At 37.6% G+C, this 14,230-nt stretch overlaps 1 protein-coding gene across 1 annotated transcript; it reads left to right on the top strand.

Annotated features, from left to right (window-relative positions):
* LOC109237516 (homeobox-leucine zipper protein ANTHOCYANINLESS 2) lies at positions 2,565-9,218 on the top strand. Its single transcript, XM_019403861.1, has 9 exons — positions 2,565-3,516; positions 3,614-3,834; positions 3,933-4,050; positions 4,142-4,825; positions 4,952-5,053; positions 5,156-5,368; positions 6,969-7,143; positions 7,262-7,629; positions 8,132-9,218. Exons 1-9 carry the CDS (start codon positions 3,286-3,288, stop codon positions 8,531-8,533), a joined length of 2,514 nt encoding a protein of 837 aa, XP_019259406.1. The 5' UTR covers positions 2,565-3,285; the 3' UTR covers positions 8,534-9,218.

Raw genomic sequence — 14,230 nt, 5'->3', positions numbered from 1 at the left:
TCCTCATTTCGATTAAAAGCGTGCATATCTCTCTTTTTCACTGTTAAACACAGTGAACATACATTAGACGCATAATTTTTCTTCTTCAACTCGATATATACACACAATCCCATATCATTGTGTATCAACATTGGTGGTGAATCATCATCGCATTTGTACTTGATTTCAAGCAAATTAATCGTGGTGTCAACCATCAATTGTTTTGCAATTGTAGAAACAAAATCACCAAATTTAATATTTGTACTAATCACCACGCCTTCAACTAAGTAATCCACAAATCGATTCTTGCTATCCCAGCGTCTATCGTGCTATATCAAAATCGGCAAAGCTATCATTGAATCTGTTCTTCTATATATAGAGATTGAAAACTTTGTTTTACTGATTTCTTTCAGCTAAAAATACAGAAATTTATTCTTGAACAAAGCACTAATTATTGAATTTGAAATCTGAAAATTGATATTCAACTGCCATGATTGCTGAAAAACCTTCGCACCCTTTTTGATTTGTGAAGGAAATATAATTTCTGCATTTGTTTTTATTTTGGGTCGACTAGGTAGTTATAATTCTGAAAGGATACATCGTGCAAGCGTAAAGGGTGGACAAAATCTTAAAATTCTTCCCTATATTTGAGGGATTATAAAAGGAATTTTTACCTCCTGTAGCCAAGGTTGATACCCTATTTATTTTAAATAAACATCCTTTTAGAAAATTATATTTCATAGCTACCTTTTGTTTTTTATAGCCAAATATCTATTTATGGTCACCTCCTACCCTTAAGCCATAAAATACGCTTTGTATTATTTTTCTCTCTCATTCTTTCAGATTTTTCTCCACCTTTTCTCTCTCTCTCAACCAACGCCACAAATCACCGTACCGACAGATGCAACTGCGGTGATGGAGTCGCCATTTGTACCAGATTTTGATGCTGATCCACCTATTAGGCCCGATGATGATGACGTAGTCGGCTGGGCAGCAGGAAGCTTCTGACGCAAAACCTTCGCCTTTCTATTTTATCTAATATTTAATATTTTGAGTTTCTCTATCTTTGAACTTCTCTTTCCTTTTTAGTGGTTGAAGAGTTGTTTAGAAATCAATGTCTTATGTTTTGTATCGATGTCGAAATCTGACATAAGGTAAATTGGGGCTAACAATGGAGGTTCGAAATCTGCTATCGACGATACGATATTAGGGTTATTTTTGAACAAAGACGAGGGAGTTTTGGGGCTGAGCAACTTGACGAGTCTGTTACTTTATTCATTGTATTTCAATGTATCTCGATGTATTCCATATATTTCATTGTATTCACTGTCTCGCTATATTCCATGAATGTATTCATATTTTTTTGAATTAATATAATTTATGTATTAAGATTTATAATTAAGTTTGTTGAGTTATATTAGGAGTCTATTTGTATTAATTGATTCACTTTCTGTTTAAAAACAGCTGAATAGACCACGATTTACGCTATTTACGTTAATGTATTCACAAATACATATCGCGAATACAGTCGAATACAATAATTGCCTAGCTGTACTCCCCTGTTTCTCGCCGATTTTTGCTACTTTATTCATGAATACAGTAGCTTAAATACATCGAATACACTCTAACAAAACTGAAAACATAACTATAGAAAGTAATATAGTAAATGATAGCTACAGCTAGCCAATAACAACTAAACAATAGTAGTTTGTGAAAATTTCTCATTATAAAAGCGTGTCCGTTGGGGATTATGCTAATTAATGCCTCTTTTTTTTTGGGCTGCTAATGCCAAACTAAATTAAAGGCCAATAAAATGTCAATTATAGGTAAGCATTGTTATATAAATAGTTTCTGCTAAAAGTTAAAAAAGCCCGTACTATTTCTTGAACGGATGAGTAATAAACGTCAGAGGCGAGTCACCGGTCGTTTAACTCACCGAATTCCGTCAACAAATACAGTTCGGAAGTCGGTCAATGGGTTAAGCTTAATATCAATTCCTTGCTTACACACACAAGAGTAGGGAGTCAATGTTGAACAAAATCTTAGTAGAAAGGAGAAAGAATCTTCTTTTTTATTCTTTTCCAAATACTTATTGCTTATTTTAATCCAGTGAGAGAAGAGTGACAAACTCATTGACTAATAAACCCCTGTTTCCTGTTTTAAATTTGTCATCTTGCTGTAATTAATTCTCATAATCTTCATGTAATTCCAGATCCCAACATATCCAAGCGGAAAGAAGGCAAAAAAAAAAAAAAAAAACAGAAAAAGAAAAAGAAGAAAAAGAACAAAATTTGTGTGTGTAAGTGTATGTAAAAGAAATTCTTGGGATCTGAATGAACTGTCTTCACTCTGGCTTTTCATCTTTTTCTTGCCTAAATCTCTGTTTTGTTACAGTAAAAAGTCGAGCTTAGAAAAATCAACAAAAGAAAGAAGATAAAAAGAGCTACACATTATTTCACAGTCTTCACGGGGTGGGGGATAGGGGGTGGGGGGTGGTGGGTGGAAGTGAGTGAAAGAGTCAACCAAACCTTTTTCTGTGCTGTTTTGGATGTATGTATATGTAAGGCTTCGATGAGTCCACAATATTGCGTATTATCTTCACCTTTTTGTGATTTTTTTTTTCTCCCATTAGTTTCTACTATTCTACCCCTTTTTTCTCTCTCTCGTCTCTTCTATTGTCTTTGCAACACTGAAAAAACAAAGCCTTTTTAAGCCCCTTTTCTCTCTCACTTCCTTTTCTGCTTTTTTATGTCATGAACCAAAAAGTTTTTCTTTTTTTGTTTTGTAAAAAAAGTCAAGCATGCAGAGATACATATAACAAAACAGAAACAGACCCTCAAAACTAGGGTTTTGCTTGCTTAAACCATTCTTTTAAGCTTCTGCTTTTGTATTTGCAGCTAAGAGTGGTTTTAGAGATACAGAAAAAGGTCCCCATTTTTTCCTTTTTTTTTGGGTTTTATTTTTAGGGTAGGGAGAGAAGAGGAATTTTAATCGGTACTGTTATTTAAGGAAAGTATAGAGAAGAGAAAGGCAAGAAGTACTAAACGGAAGCAAAAGTAAAGGGTGTTTTGCTTTCTTTCCTTCTTCTTCTTCTCTCTTAGAGTAAAAATTAGAGAGGAAGTTGGAGACATTTGGATTCGTCCTTGTGTCTCCTCTACCTCTCATAATTTTTCTCCCCACTTTTCCTTTTCCTTACTCCTTATTCTCTGTTCATAGCTCATTTTTAGCTTAAAAGATACACTGAATCTGTTATATATATACAAAATAAATACAGCTAAGTGCTTTGAGACTGTGTTGGTTTATTTCATGAATTTTGGGGATTTTCTTGATAATACTTCTGGTGGTGGTGGTGGCGGCGTTGCAAGAATTGTTGCTGATATACCATTTAATAACAACAATAGCAATAGTAGCAACAACAGCAGCAACAACAACAACAACAACAACAACATGCCCGCTGGTGCAATTTCTCAACCACGTCTTCTTACTCAATCTCTTGCCAAATCCATGTTCAACTCTCCTGGGCTTTCTCTTGCTCTTGTAAGCCTTAAAAAAAGCATAAATTTTTTAATCTTTTCTGTTACCACTTTCTTTTTTTAACCCCTTTTTATAATTTTTTTTCATTTGGTGGGGGCAGCAAACAGGCATGGAAGGGCAAAGTGAGGTAACAAGAATGGCAGAAAACTACGAGGGGAATAACAGTAATGGTAGAAGAAGTAGAGAGGAAGAACCAGACAGCAGATCTGGAAGTGATAACTTAGAAGGTGCATCAGGTGATGATCAAGATGCTGCCGACAAACCACCAAGGAAGAAAAGATATCACCGACACACTCCTCAGCAAATCCAAGAACTTGAATCGTAATCATTACCATCTTTTCAACTGAAAAAAGGATTTTTTTTTTCGAGGTTTAGCTTTTTTCTTATGAGATTTATTTCTTTTTTTTTTTGGTTTTTAGTCTCTTCAAAGAGTGTCCTCATCCTGATGAGAAACAAAGGTTGGAGTTGAGCAAAAGGCTTTCTTTGGAGACTAGACAAGTTAAGTTTTGGTTCCAAAATCGTAGAACTCAGATGAAGGTAAAAAAGATTTAATTTTTATGGCTTTAAAAGATTCAATATTTTATGGGGTTTTTCTTTTATCAATAATGATGAATCTTGATTGCACCAGACTCAACTGGAACGCCATGAGAATTCAATACTAAGGCAAGAGAATGATAAGCTTCGAGCAGAAAACATGTCAATAAGAGAGGCAATGAGAAATCCAATTTGTACAAACTGTGGTGGTCCAGCAATGATTGGTGAAATATCTCTAGAGGAACAACATCTTAGGATTGAGAATGCTAGGCTGAAAGACGAATTAGATCGAGTTTGTGCACTTGCTGGCAAATTTTTGGGGCGACCCATTTCATCTTTAGTTAACTCAATGCCTCCACCAATGCCTAATTCAAGTTTAGAATTGGGAGTTGGAAACAATGGATTTGGTGGTTTGAGCAATGTACCAACAACACTGCCCTTAGCTCCTCCTGATTTTGGTGTTGGGATTTCAAATTCTTTGCCAGTGGTGGCTTCAACTAGACAAACAACTGGAATTGAGAGATCACTTGAGAGATCCATGTATTTAGAACTTGCTTTGGCTGCTATGGATGAACTTGTAAAAATGGCACAAACTGATGAACCCCTTTGGTTCAGGAGTGTAGAAGGTGGTAGAGAAATACTAAACCATGAGGAATACATGAGGTCATTTACTCCTTGCATTGGTATGAGACCAAATAGTTTTGTTTCTGAGGCTTCCAGGGAGACAGGCATGGTTATAATCAATAGTTTGGCTCTTGTTGAGACATTAATGGACTCAGTAAGTAATTTCTTTTAGCTTTCTTGATTTGCTCTTTTAGGTATCTAAATCCTATAGCCTTGTCAGTGATGATAATTTGATGTCATGTTTTTTATGATTAAGTTGGGTTACATTTAATTTTGACAGAATAAATGGGCAGAAATGTTTCCATGCTTGATTGCTAGAACCTCAACAACAGATGTTATATCAAGTGGTATGGGGGGTACCAGAAATGGTGCACTTCAGCTGGTAATTCAATATGCACTTTTTGAATTTCAGTGTTATGTTTAGTCCATTGTAAAATCCTATTAATGCAAATATAACACATTAATTGACTGATTAAATTTGCAGATGCATGCTGAACTGCAAGTGCTTTCACCATTAGTACCAATAAGAGAGGTCAATTTCCTGCGTTTCTGCAAGCAGCATGCTGAAGGAGTTTGGGCTGTCGTTGATGTGTCTATTGATACCATCCGAGAAACTTCTAATGCACCGACATTTCCAAACAGTAGGATACTTCCTTCTGGCTGTCTAGTTCAAGATATGCCCAATGGCTATAGCAAAGTAATTTCTCCTTCTCTTTCAACTATATATTTTTTAATAACTTTAGTTTTACAGTGAAGATGAGCCTTGGCGTAACTGGTAAAGTTATTACCATCACGGGTTCAAATCGTAGAAACAACCTCTTGCAGAAAAGCAGGTTACGTTAAGGTTGTCTACTATAGACCCTTATGGTCCGACTGTTCTCCGTACCCCGCACATAGCTGCAGCTTAGTGCACCGGGCTATTCTTTAACAATAGTTTTAGAGTCTGACTTATTATTTTTCACTGGTACAAGCATTAGACAACTTTGTTCACTAAGACTTCTCATAGAACACAATATTTAGTGTGTCATTTACTATAGTATTCAATGAGTGCACATCCATGGGCTAGCTATTCTTTGCTCTTTTGTGTTTAATGAGTTTGGTTGAGCTAACTACACATTTTTGGAGCTTAGTTCAAGACATTGAATTGGAGTTTCCACCTAGTTTGTATTACCAAAATCACTGTCAAAAAAATGACTAAGCTAGTCTCTTGGTTATTGATTTGGTCCAAAACAAAGAGATCAGATTTTTGAACCTGATAAGATGCTGATTGTAGGGGACAGAAGAATATTAAAGTCTTTAAATTTCAGCAACTTCCTGCTTAAGATGAGCTTAATATTAATATTGTATGATCACCGTACGTGTGGAAATCGAGGTTAAGGTGATTAATAAATTGAATAGAAGCCTCCATTACTTCTATTTTTGCGCCTTGGGACACATTAATTTCATATGATTCAGAAAGAAAAAAAGATGCCTTGTAATTCTCAAACATTGGTTTAAATAAACAATGTATTTGATGTTTCTATTCCAATCTCTGATGCTGTCTCGATCAGTCCCCCTTGTCTATAATTAATTCATCTAACTGTGTATTATCTGGTTCCAGCCTTATGATGTGTTTGTTTTTTATACTAGTAAAGGACCTTTTAGTCAAACTTCAAGACTGACTATTATTTTGTTGTCACGTGAGTATCTACAAGGTCTAAAGCTTTGTAGTACATTTCTCAATGTCTACAGCCTACCTCGTGCCTTCAAATTTGCAAAAAATTGGTGAAAACTTGTATTTTATGCCTTCCACTTTTAGGGTTCTAGGTTCTATAATGTCTCTCCTTGAACCCAACCTTTCAAGGCCTATTTCCAAGATTTGTCGTGTATCATCACAAAAACTTCATTTTCCATTTCGCTTTTCCCATGGCATACTTTTTTAGATTATAATTTTTTGGGTTTTAGACCATGTTATGGTTTAAAAAAATTGTAGTAGCACCAATAAGTTGGGATATTTTCTGCTACATTGCTCGGAATTGGAATTATTTGCTAAAGGTGGAAAAATAATAATGCCATAAATTACACCATACATTACAATTTTGGTAGTAGACGAATATGATTCATGTTACCATTTTGCAATTAATAAAAGAAACTTGGACTTTCCAGAGACAATCAGTCTTCAGTGGTTAACATGTCTCAATTTAAAATTGATGTTAATATAGTTGAGTTTTTCTCTTTCCTTGTGACTAATTAGAAGGTTTCTATTTTAAGCAAGTTTAGATTGACTATATAAATTCTCTGTCAATTGAATTGTGCAGGTTACATGGGTAGAACATGGCGAATATGATGAGAGCGTGATTCACCATCTTTACCGGCCGTTGATCAGTGCCGGGATGGGCTTTGGTGCACAAAGATGGGTGGCCACACTCCAACGTCAGTGCGAATGCCTTGCAATTCTCATGTCCTCCACCGTATCTTCAAGGGATCACACGGGTATACATTACTTCAAAATCAAAAAATCTATTAATTAGCTTCATTGTTCAATGAATCAACCCCTTTCATGTGATGAGTCCCTTACATTTTCTGTGACTAAAAAAAAAATCACATGCAGCAATAACTCCAAGTGGAAGAAGGAGCATGTTGAAGCTAGCACAACGCATGACAAACAACTTTTGTGCTGGTGTTTGTGCTTCAACGGTACACAAGTGGAACAAACTTTGTGCTGGTAATGTGGATGAAGATGTCCGTGTTATGACCCGAAAGAGCGTCGATGACCCCGGTGAGCCACCGGGGATTGTTTTAAGCGCTGCTACTTCCGTTTGGTTGCCGGTTTCCCCACAAAGACTCTTCGATTTCCTCCGCGACGAACGTCTCCGGAGTGAGTGGGATATCCTATCCAATGGTGGTCCTATGCAAGAAATGGCTCATATTGCCAAAGGCCAAGATCATGGCAACTGCGTCTCCCTCCTCCGTGCTAGTGTAATTTCTTTAACCCTTTTCATTTTAAAGAAAATAAATTAATACTCCATCATGCAAGAGATTTTAATTTGAATGGATAAAAAAATAGGGTGTGAGGATAATAATGCATGGCGTTAGTAGATGAATGCATGTAGAATGATTGATTGTATTTGAGAGAAATTGATTGATTTTGCATGGGTGGGGTTCATTTTCTTAAGATATAAAAAGGTGAATTGAAAAGGACAAATAAGGGAATTTGGAAGTATCTCTAAACGACATTTGATTGCAGATCTGTAGTTTTTAACTTTGTTGTTTCTTTTGTAAATTCGTAAAAAGTCAAAACACATGACACTTGTTACCTTTTTTTTGGTCAGCCCTATCACATGATATCACCTTTTACATGAAAAGTCCTAATCCCTAGTTGACTCAGTTTATTAAACACTGTAACAGAAATTGACGTATTATACCGCAGAATGGCACTCTTCGTAAATTCATTCATTCTGAGGGTTTATTTACTTGACAGGCTATTAACGCGAATCAGAGCAGCATGTTGATACTTCAAGAGACGTGCATAGACGCGGCAGGAGCGCTGGTTGTTTACGCGCCAGTTGATATCCCGGCAATGCATGTGGTGATGAACGGTGGTGATTCTGCGTACGTGGCTTTGCTCCCTTCGGGATTCTCGATTGTACCCGACGGCCCAGGATCTCGTGGGTCTAATACTGCCAATTGTGGGTCCAATGGGCCATCATGTAATGGGGGCCCAGATCAAAGAATTAGCGGGTCGCTCTTGACGGTAGCTTTCCAGATATTGGTGAATAGCCTCCCTACAGCCAAGCTTACAGTGGAATCAGTTGAGACAGTCAATAATCTTATATCATGCACTGTTCAGAAGATTAAAGCTGCCCTTCATTGTGAAAGCTAATTGGAAGAAGGATCACACGTGCTTTTCACGTGATGATGATCTGACTTGGGGCATACCGCCCTTTCCTTTTTTAATTTTTTTTGTTTTATAATATATAACTTAACTAGTAAAAAAGAGGTGCTATTGTGTTTAGTTGATGGGGGCTGAGTCAAGAGCTCGAGCAGAATTGGAGGCTGAGTCAAGAACGAACCGCGCTTAACCGACCGTTGCTAGGTGGTAAGGGCCGGCATGGACCAGAGCGGTTCAAGTAGCCTAAGGTTATAATTTTGGTTCTTAACACAAAGCAAAGGTGGTGGTTCGGGTATTGACTCAGGACCTAAGTGTATGTTTCAAGCTGTGGTGAAAAGAGAAGGGTAAGTATGATTTCAAAATATGGAATTTTCAATTTGGGCAATTTGTGTGACAGCAATGTCAATTAAAGCAGCAATGGTTTGTTTGATCATTTTATAGTTGTTTGTTTGATGGGGAGTCATAATGGCTCTTTTGTTTGGTATGGTGGGGGACTAATCTAGTATTGTACGTTATCTTAATTGACTTTAACGCCACTGTCTTTGTCTTGTTTATTTCTTGGCCAATATGGTCTAGGTTCACATCTGATCACAACTGCAAATGTTTTTTCTTTACCTTTTGCAAGTTAAAGTTGTAATATATCTCTCTCTAATAATAAGTTCAATTTTCCTTTAAAGCACGCTATCTTCGATTAGATTAAAAAATTCTTCTTCATTCTTGTGGACAATCTTCATTGTTTTGTACAATATTTGATTAAAATTAAAAAAAAATAAAGATTATTTTAAGTCGAAATGTAAAGAAAAAATGGTGTTTGGACATAAACTTCACTTAAAAATACTTTAAAAATTTGTGAGTAAACTATTATTTTACTTGAAATACTTTTTAAACAAAAAATATGAATATTTGTAAATATTGAAATTTTTGTATTTGAAGAATCGCATTGGAATGTTGTAATGAAATTCAGTATTTGTAAAATACCGTTACTAAATTAGTATTTGTCAATATTGAACTTTAGTATTTACAAATACTTAAATATTATTCATAGCCGAATAGAAGTGCTTGCTCTATAGTCAAAATATGAGCTATACTAATTTCGTACAAGACCCTAAAAAGTTGAACGAGGACAGGTGGTCATGTTCTCTTTGGAATTTGGATGATTTAGATAGGACATAGAGAAGGAGATAAGAGTATAATTTGATTGTACAACTTGAGTTCGCAATCCAATAATGTTCACACTCCTTTGTATTTCATTTCATACAAAAGTAAATAAAGAAAATATCAATAACACCAAAATATCTAAAACCGGAAAGGTTGGCATTTCAAATCCAAATATGAAGTGAAAGGAGGCGAAAATTATGCATTTTCTGTTTCATTGATCGCATAATTCACTACATCAATTTGATTGCAAAAGTACATCTTCATATTTAAATTTTAAAATGAGGAAATGACATAATCTTTCTATGTTGTCTTTGCAATTGTTAAAAGTACTGTATAGGATAGATGTACGAGAACAAGCTTATATAGTTAGATGTTGATGATTTTTTGAACTACCATATATAGAGATGAAATATGTCATGAGCCGCACCAAGCGTCCCAAAAGATTATACTGTAGTTATGATGTACTGTTATGTCGCATGGTTTAAAGTAGTGGCCTACGTATGTCGGATTGGTTCGAATATTTTTATATCAAGCAAATTAATGGTGTCGGGTTTTTTGATCTATAAATCAAACCAAACCAATAAAGTCGGGTTTTTCAATCTCGATTTTTCTCGAGTTTTTCAGTTTTTTTTGGGTTTTCGGATTATTTCCCGATAGTCTTCATAGCACAAAATATGTGACTTGTGCTCTAAATATTTCTTAAGTCCTAGTAAGATACAACTATATAATGTATTTTCCAAGAAAATAACACAATACATATGAGCTAAGTCATATGATTATACTAAAATATTTAATAACAAAGGTAATAAAATTGCATAAAATAAATATTGCTAAGTAATAAGCCATAATAAAAATTAACATAATCTAAAAATACTATATAGGTCATGCTAAAATAAGTATAGCTAATAAGTACTATTAGTTATATAACTAAGAATTAAAGAGATAAACTAAGTTATGCATTTTCATTGTAAACCAATGTAAAATTAAAAAATAGATATCCAACACTATCATCCTTCCTAGTATTTAATTGAATTTCTTTTGTTAGCATTAGTATTTTTTGAGTTACTACATTTATGGAGTATAAAATTTATTTACCATTCAAGAACGTTAAGTCCAAACTTGAAATAATATTTTAAAAGAGAAAACTGTGAAAAAGTGTAAGAAATAAAAACAAAACAACCCAATTATGGTGGGGTTTTTTTTTTCTTCAATACCAAACCAAACCACCATCAAGATTTTTTTTCTTCCATTTGACTCGAATTATCGGTTTAGTATGGTTTATCAGTTCTTTTTTGTACACCCTAGTTTAAAGTAAACTTATTATGAAACTTGGTCATGAGTGCCACAACTGTTTGACCAAAAAGTGTTAAGCTTTTTGTTAAACAAATTAATGAAGAAATAGAGGGTGAATCCTAGTTAAACATAATAAATTTTAGATCTAAAACTGTGGTATATCAGTGATATGGGACCGTGTTCAAGAATAATAAATATCAAATATATGTTCAATGAATGTAGTAATAGCAGTATGCAACAAGTGTAGATAATGGCAATAAATGTAATAAAAACGAATATATAACCCAAATGTTAGGTGACTTGGATGATTCTCCTTCCTGACAACAACGTGGGGGAATAGAGAAGGGAGATGGATAAGTAATCTTTGGATCTTGTGAATGAACAATGTATATTGTACCAGGTAATCAACAAACAAGACAAACTTTTGTATGTTCTTTATAGTCAACCCTTTACAATGTGCTCTTATCAAAAAGTGAAAAGTCCCATTTTTGTTCTTTATCTCTTCCTATTTATAGGGGATATTCCTGAGGCTAAAAAAGTACAACTGAAGGAATATTCAATGGAATATTCCTTCTTTCTATTCTAACTTATCCTACCGTTATTTTCATACACCCTTTTCTCGGCCTCGGACCTAATCTTTCTTAAGGCGACTCCTCGCTCTCATGCCGTGGTCGGCTTAATCTTCGACCACGTCCATTTGCAGCTATTAAGTCTAATCCAAATTTTGACAAATACAGTTAGTCCCTCCGCTTGTTGAGGTCGTGATCTTGGACGTCCTCGATGAGCGGATCCTGTCTACAGCCGTTCAGAGGAAATTTGGTCGTGACAATTGGATCGAATCGGCCGAAGTCGAACTGGCGGCGGGGCTGCGGTTGGTGTGGCTATCGTAGGATGACGTCATGACACGCGCGTCATCATTGCGCGTCTTCCCAATGCAATGTCTGTGCTTCTGTCGCTTCGATTTTGGTGCCGTTGACGGCTTTTTGCCTCGATTCCGGTGTTACCCAACCATAAAAGTAGAGGAGAGGGGTTCCGTTTTCGAAACTCTCGGCATTCCCCTCGTTGCATGCATATCGTTTTTCTTTGATCTTCTACTTGGATCTCCACTTCCGATTTCTTGCAATTTCTTTAATTTCAGTCCCTGATTTCTTTCTCGGCTAATATCTTTTTTCTCCGACTTTGCTGTACACACTTTACTACGGAAACATGTCAAATTCCCCTAATATCCACAACGGAGTAACCGATGCCACTCCTTTATCGGTGGCCGTTCCTCCCGGTGGTGAGGAATCCATGGTTGAGGAGGAAGAAAGTTTCCCCACCGTGGAAGAGGTGGTTCCCAAGAATCCTTTGGTCAGAAATGACTTCCCAAAGGAACCTGCTCCCGCTCCAACTTAAGAGCTTTCTGAAATGGGGCATCCAAATACCATATTCCTTCTCACGTCGAGATTATTCTGGCGGAAGATGATATAGTACAGGTTCACCGGCATGGATATTGTGCTTTCTATGTTTACCCGTTTTTAGTTGGTTATTCTCCTCCTCACCCCCCATTAGCGGAGGAGTTTTGCCGCTTTTACAACGTCTGCCCGGTGCAGCTCTCCTCTTATTTATACAAAGTTTTTCTGATGCTGGCGAAGTATGCAGAGTTGGCATCAATATCTACTATCTGCTGCATCTATTCTCGCCCAGCTTTCATAGAGGCACGTTGATACATCTGCGACATCGTGGGATCAAACGGTTGGTGGCCGGGATGGATGATAAGGCGAACCGGCGGTTTTGGCATAAATACTTCTTTATCAAAACCGAGCACCTGATGGCGAACCCGACCGGGTTTCCTGAGCAATGGAACTATAATCGTAAGTATCTTGCCGTATGTTCGTTATTCTTCCTCTTCTTTTATTTTTGACTCTCATGGATTCCTTGTTTCCAGCTGAGAGGCGTGCACCTTCTCCTGTCTTCAATATTGAAGATTGGGTGGCTCGCATGTTACCCCACACCGTGGGAATTCACGACTGGGTGTCTTTTGACAAGTGCTTCGGACCCAAGACTCTGTTCGATAAGTGTTGTTTCTACCTTAACTTATTGTCGTTCACTATTGCCTTTTGACGGCGACCTTCCTTTGGTACCAGGTCGGCGAGTTTCCAAAAAGGCGAAGGCTCCAGTGCCTGCATTTCGCCAGGCTGTCGCATCAGCTGGAATGCAGTTTTCTTTAGCTGAGTCCGCTCGAGGAGGTCAGACCCGAGTTGCGCCAATGAGGGACTCTGCCCCTCAAACTATTGCCGTGCCGGATGAGATCTCTTCTCGGCCTATCTTTCATCTTATGGACGAGTCGCCTCACGGCGAGGAGGCATCGCCAAGGAAAAGACGAAGGGTGGAGACCGGGAGAGCCATTGTCGCTGATGTTGAGCCGGAAAGACTCATTGCTTTGGGAGCGGAATTGGTGCTTACACCAGACGTCAAGGGTGTTTCTGCGACGGGTGCCACCATGGAGAGGAGGTCCACTGAGGTTGAAGGGGATCACGGTGGCAGAGAGCTTATGCGGGCTACTGAAGGTGGCTCGTCATCTGCGGCTGGGAGAGGTAGATCTGTCCCTGCGGGGGATGATAACTCTGGTTCGGACATCGACCCTGAGGAGATACGGATCTTCGTGGAGAGGACTACTCGTGTGGAGATAAGGACGCAGGGTCCTAATCAGCATATAGTCATTCCTTTGGACTACGACCTCTTGGCCAACTCAGAACGTGTGGTGCTGGCCTTTGCTCCCTTGTGCGCTGCTTCCGAGAATACGACGCTACTGATGCTGAAAGATGCGGATCTGTCGTTGGGTATATCTGGTATGGCCCTGCGAGTGAGTTTGCCTTTCCATGTTAGGTTAAGTTTGTTTCGTATGTCTAATTTGCTTACACTGACCTCTTCTCTCCTTTTTTTTTTGTATGTCAGACTCTTATTATGGGGATTGAGCGCGACCGGTGGGAGGAGCGGAGGACGACCATTTTTTAGAAGATGACCTCTAAGTACAAATAGTACCGTACCAAGCACCGAACGCTGGCCGACTTTCTCAGCCAGGATGGCCAGTTTCAGTCGCTCCGTGACAGGCTCAAACAGAAGGACGATGAGCTGGCGAAGAAGGATGAAGAGCTGAGGGAGAGGGAAGAGGAACTTATGAGGGCCATCAGTAGATGTAGCGTGCTTGAGGTAGCGCTAAAGGCCAATGAGGACGAGCTCGAGGTGAGCAAGGGG

The sequence above is a fragment of the Nicotiana attenuata genome, chromosome 1 (assembly GCF_001879085.1).
Source record: "Nicotiana attenuata strain UT chromosome 1, NIATTr2, whole genome shotgun sequence".
NCBI classification, from domain to species: domain Eukaryota; kingdom Viridiplantae; phylum Streptophyta; class Magnoliopsida; order Solanales; family Solanaceae; genus Nicotiana; species Nicotiana attenuata.
The sequence above is the reverse complement of the archived record's forward strand: the minus strand, read 5'-3'. Positions and strand labels throughout refer to the sequence as shown.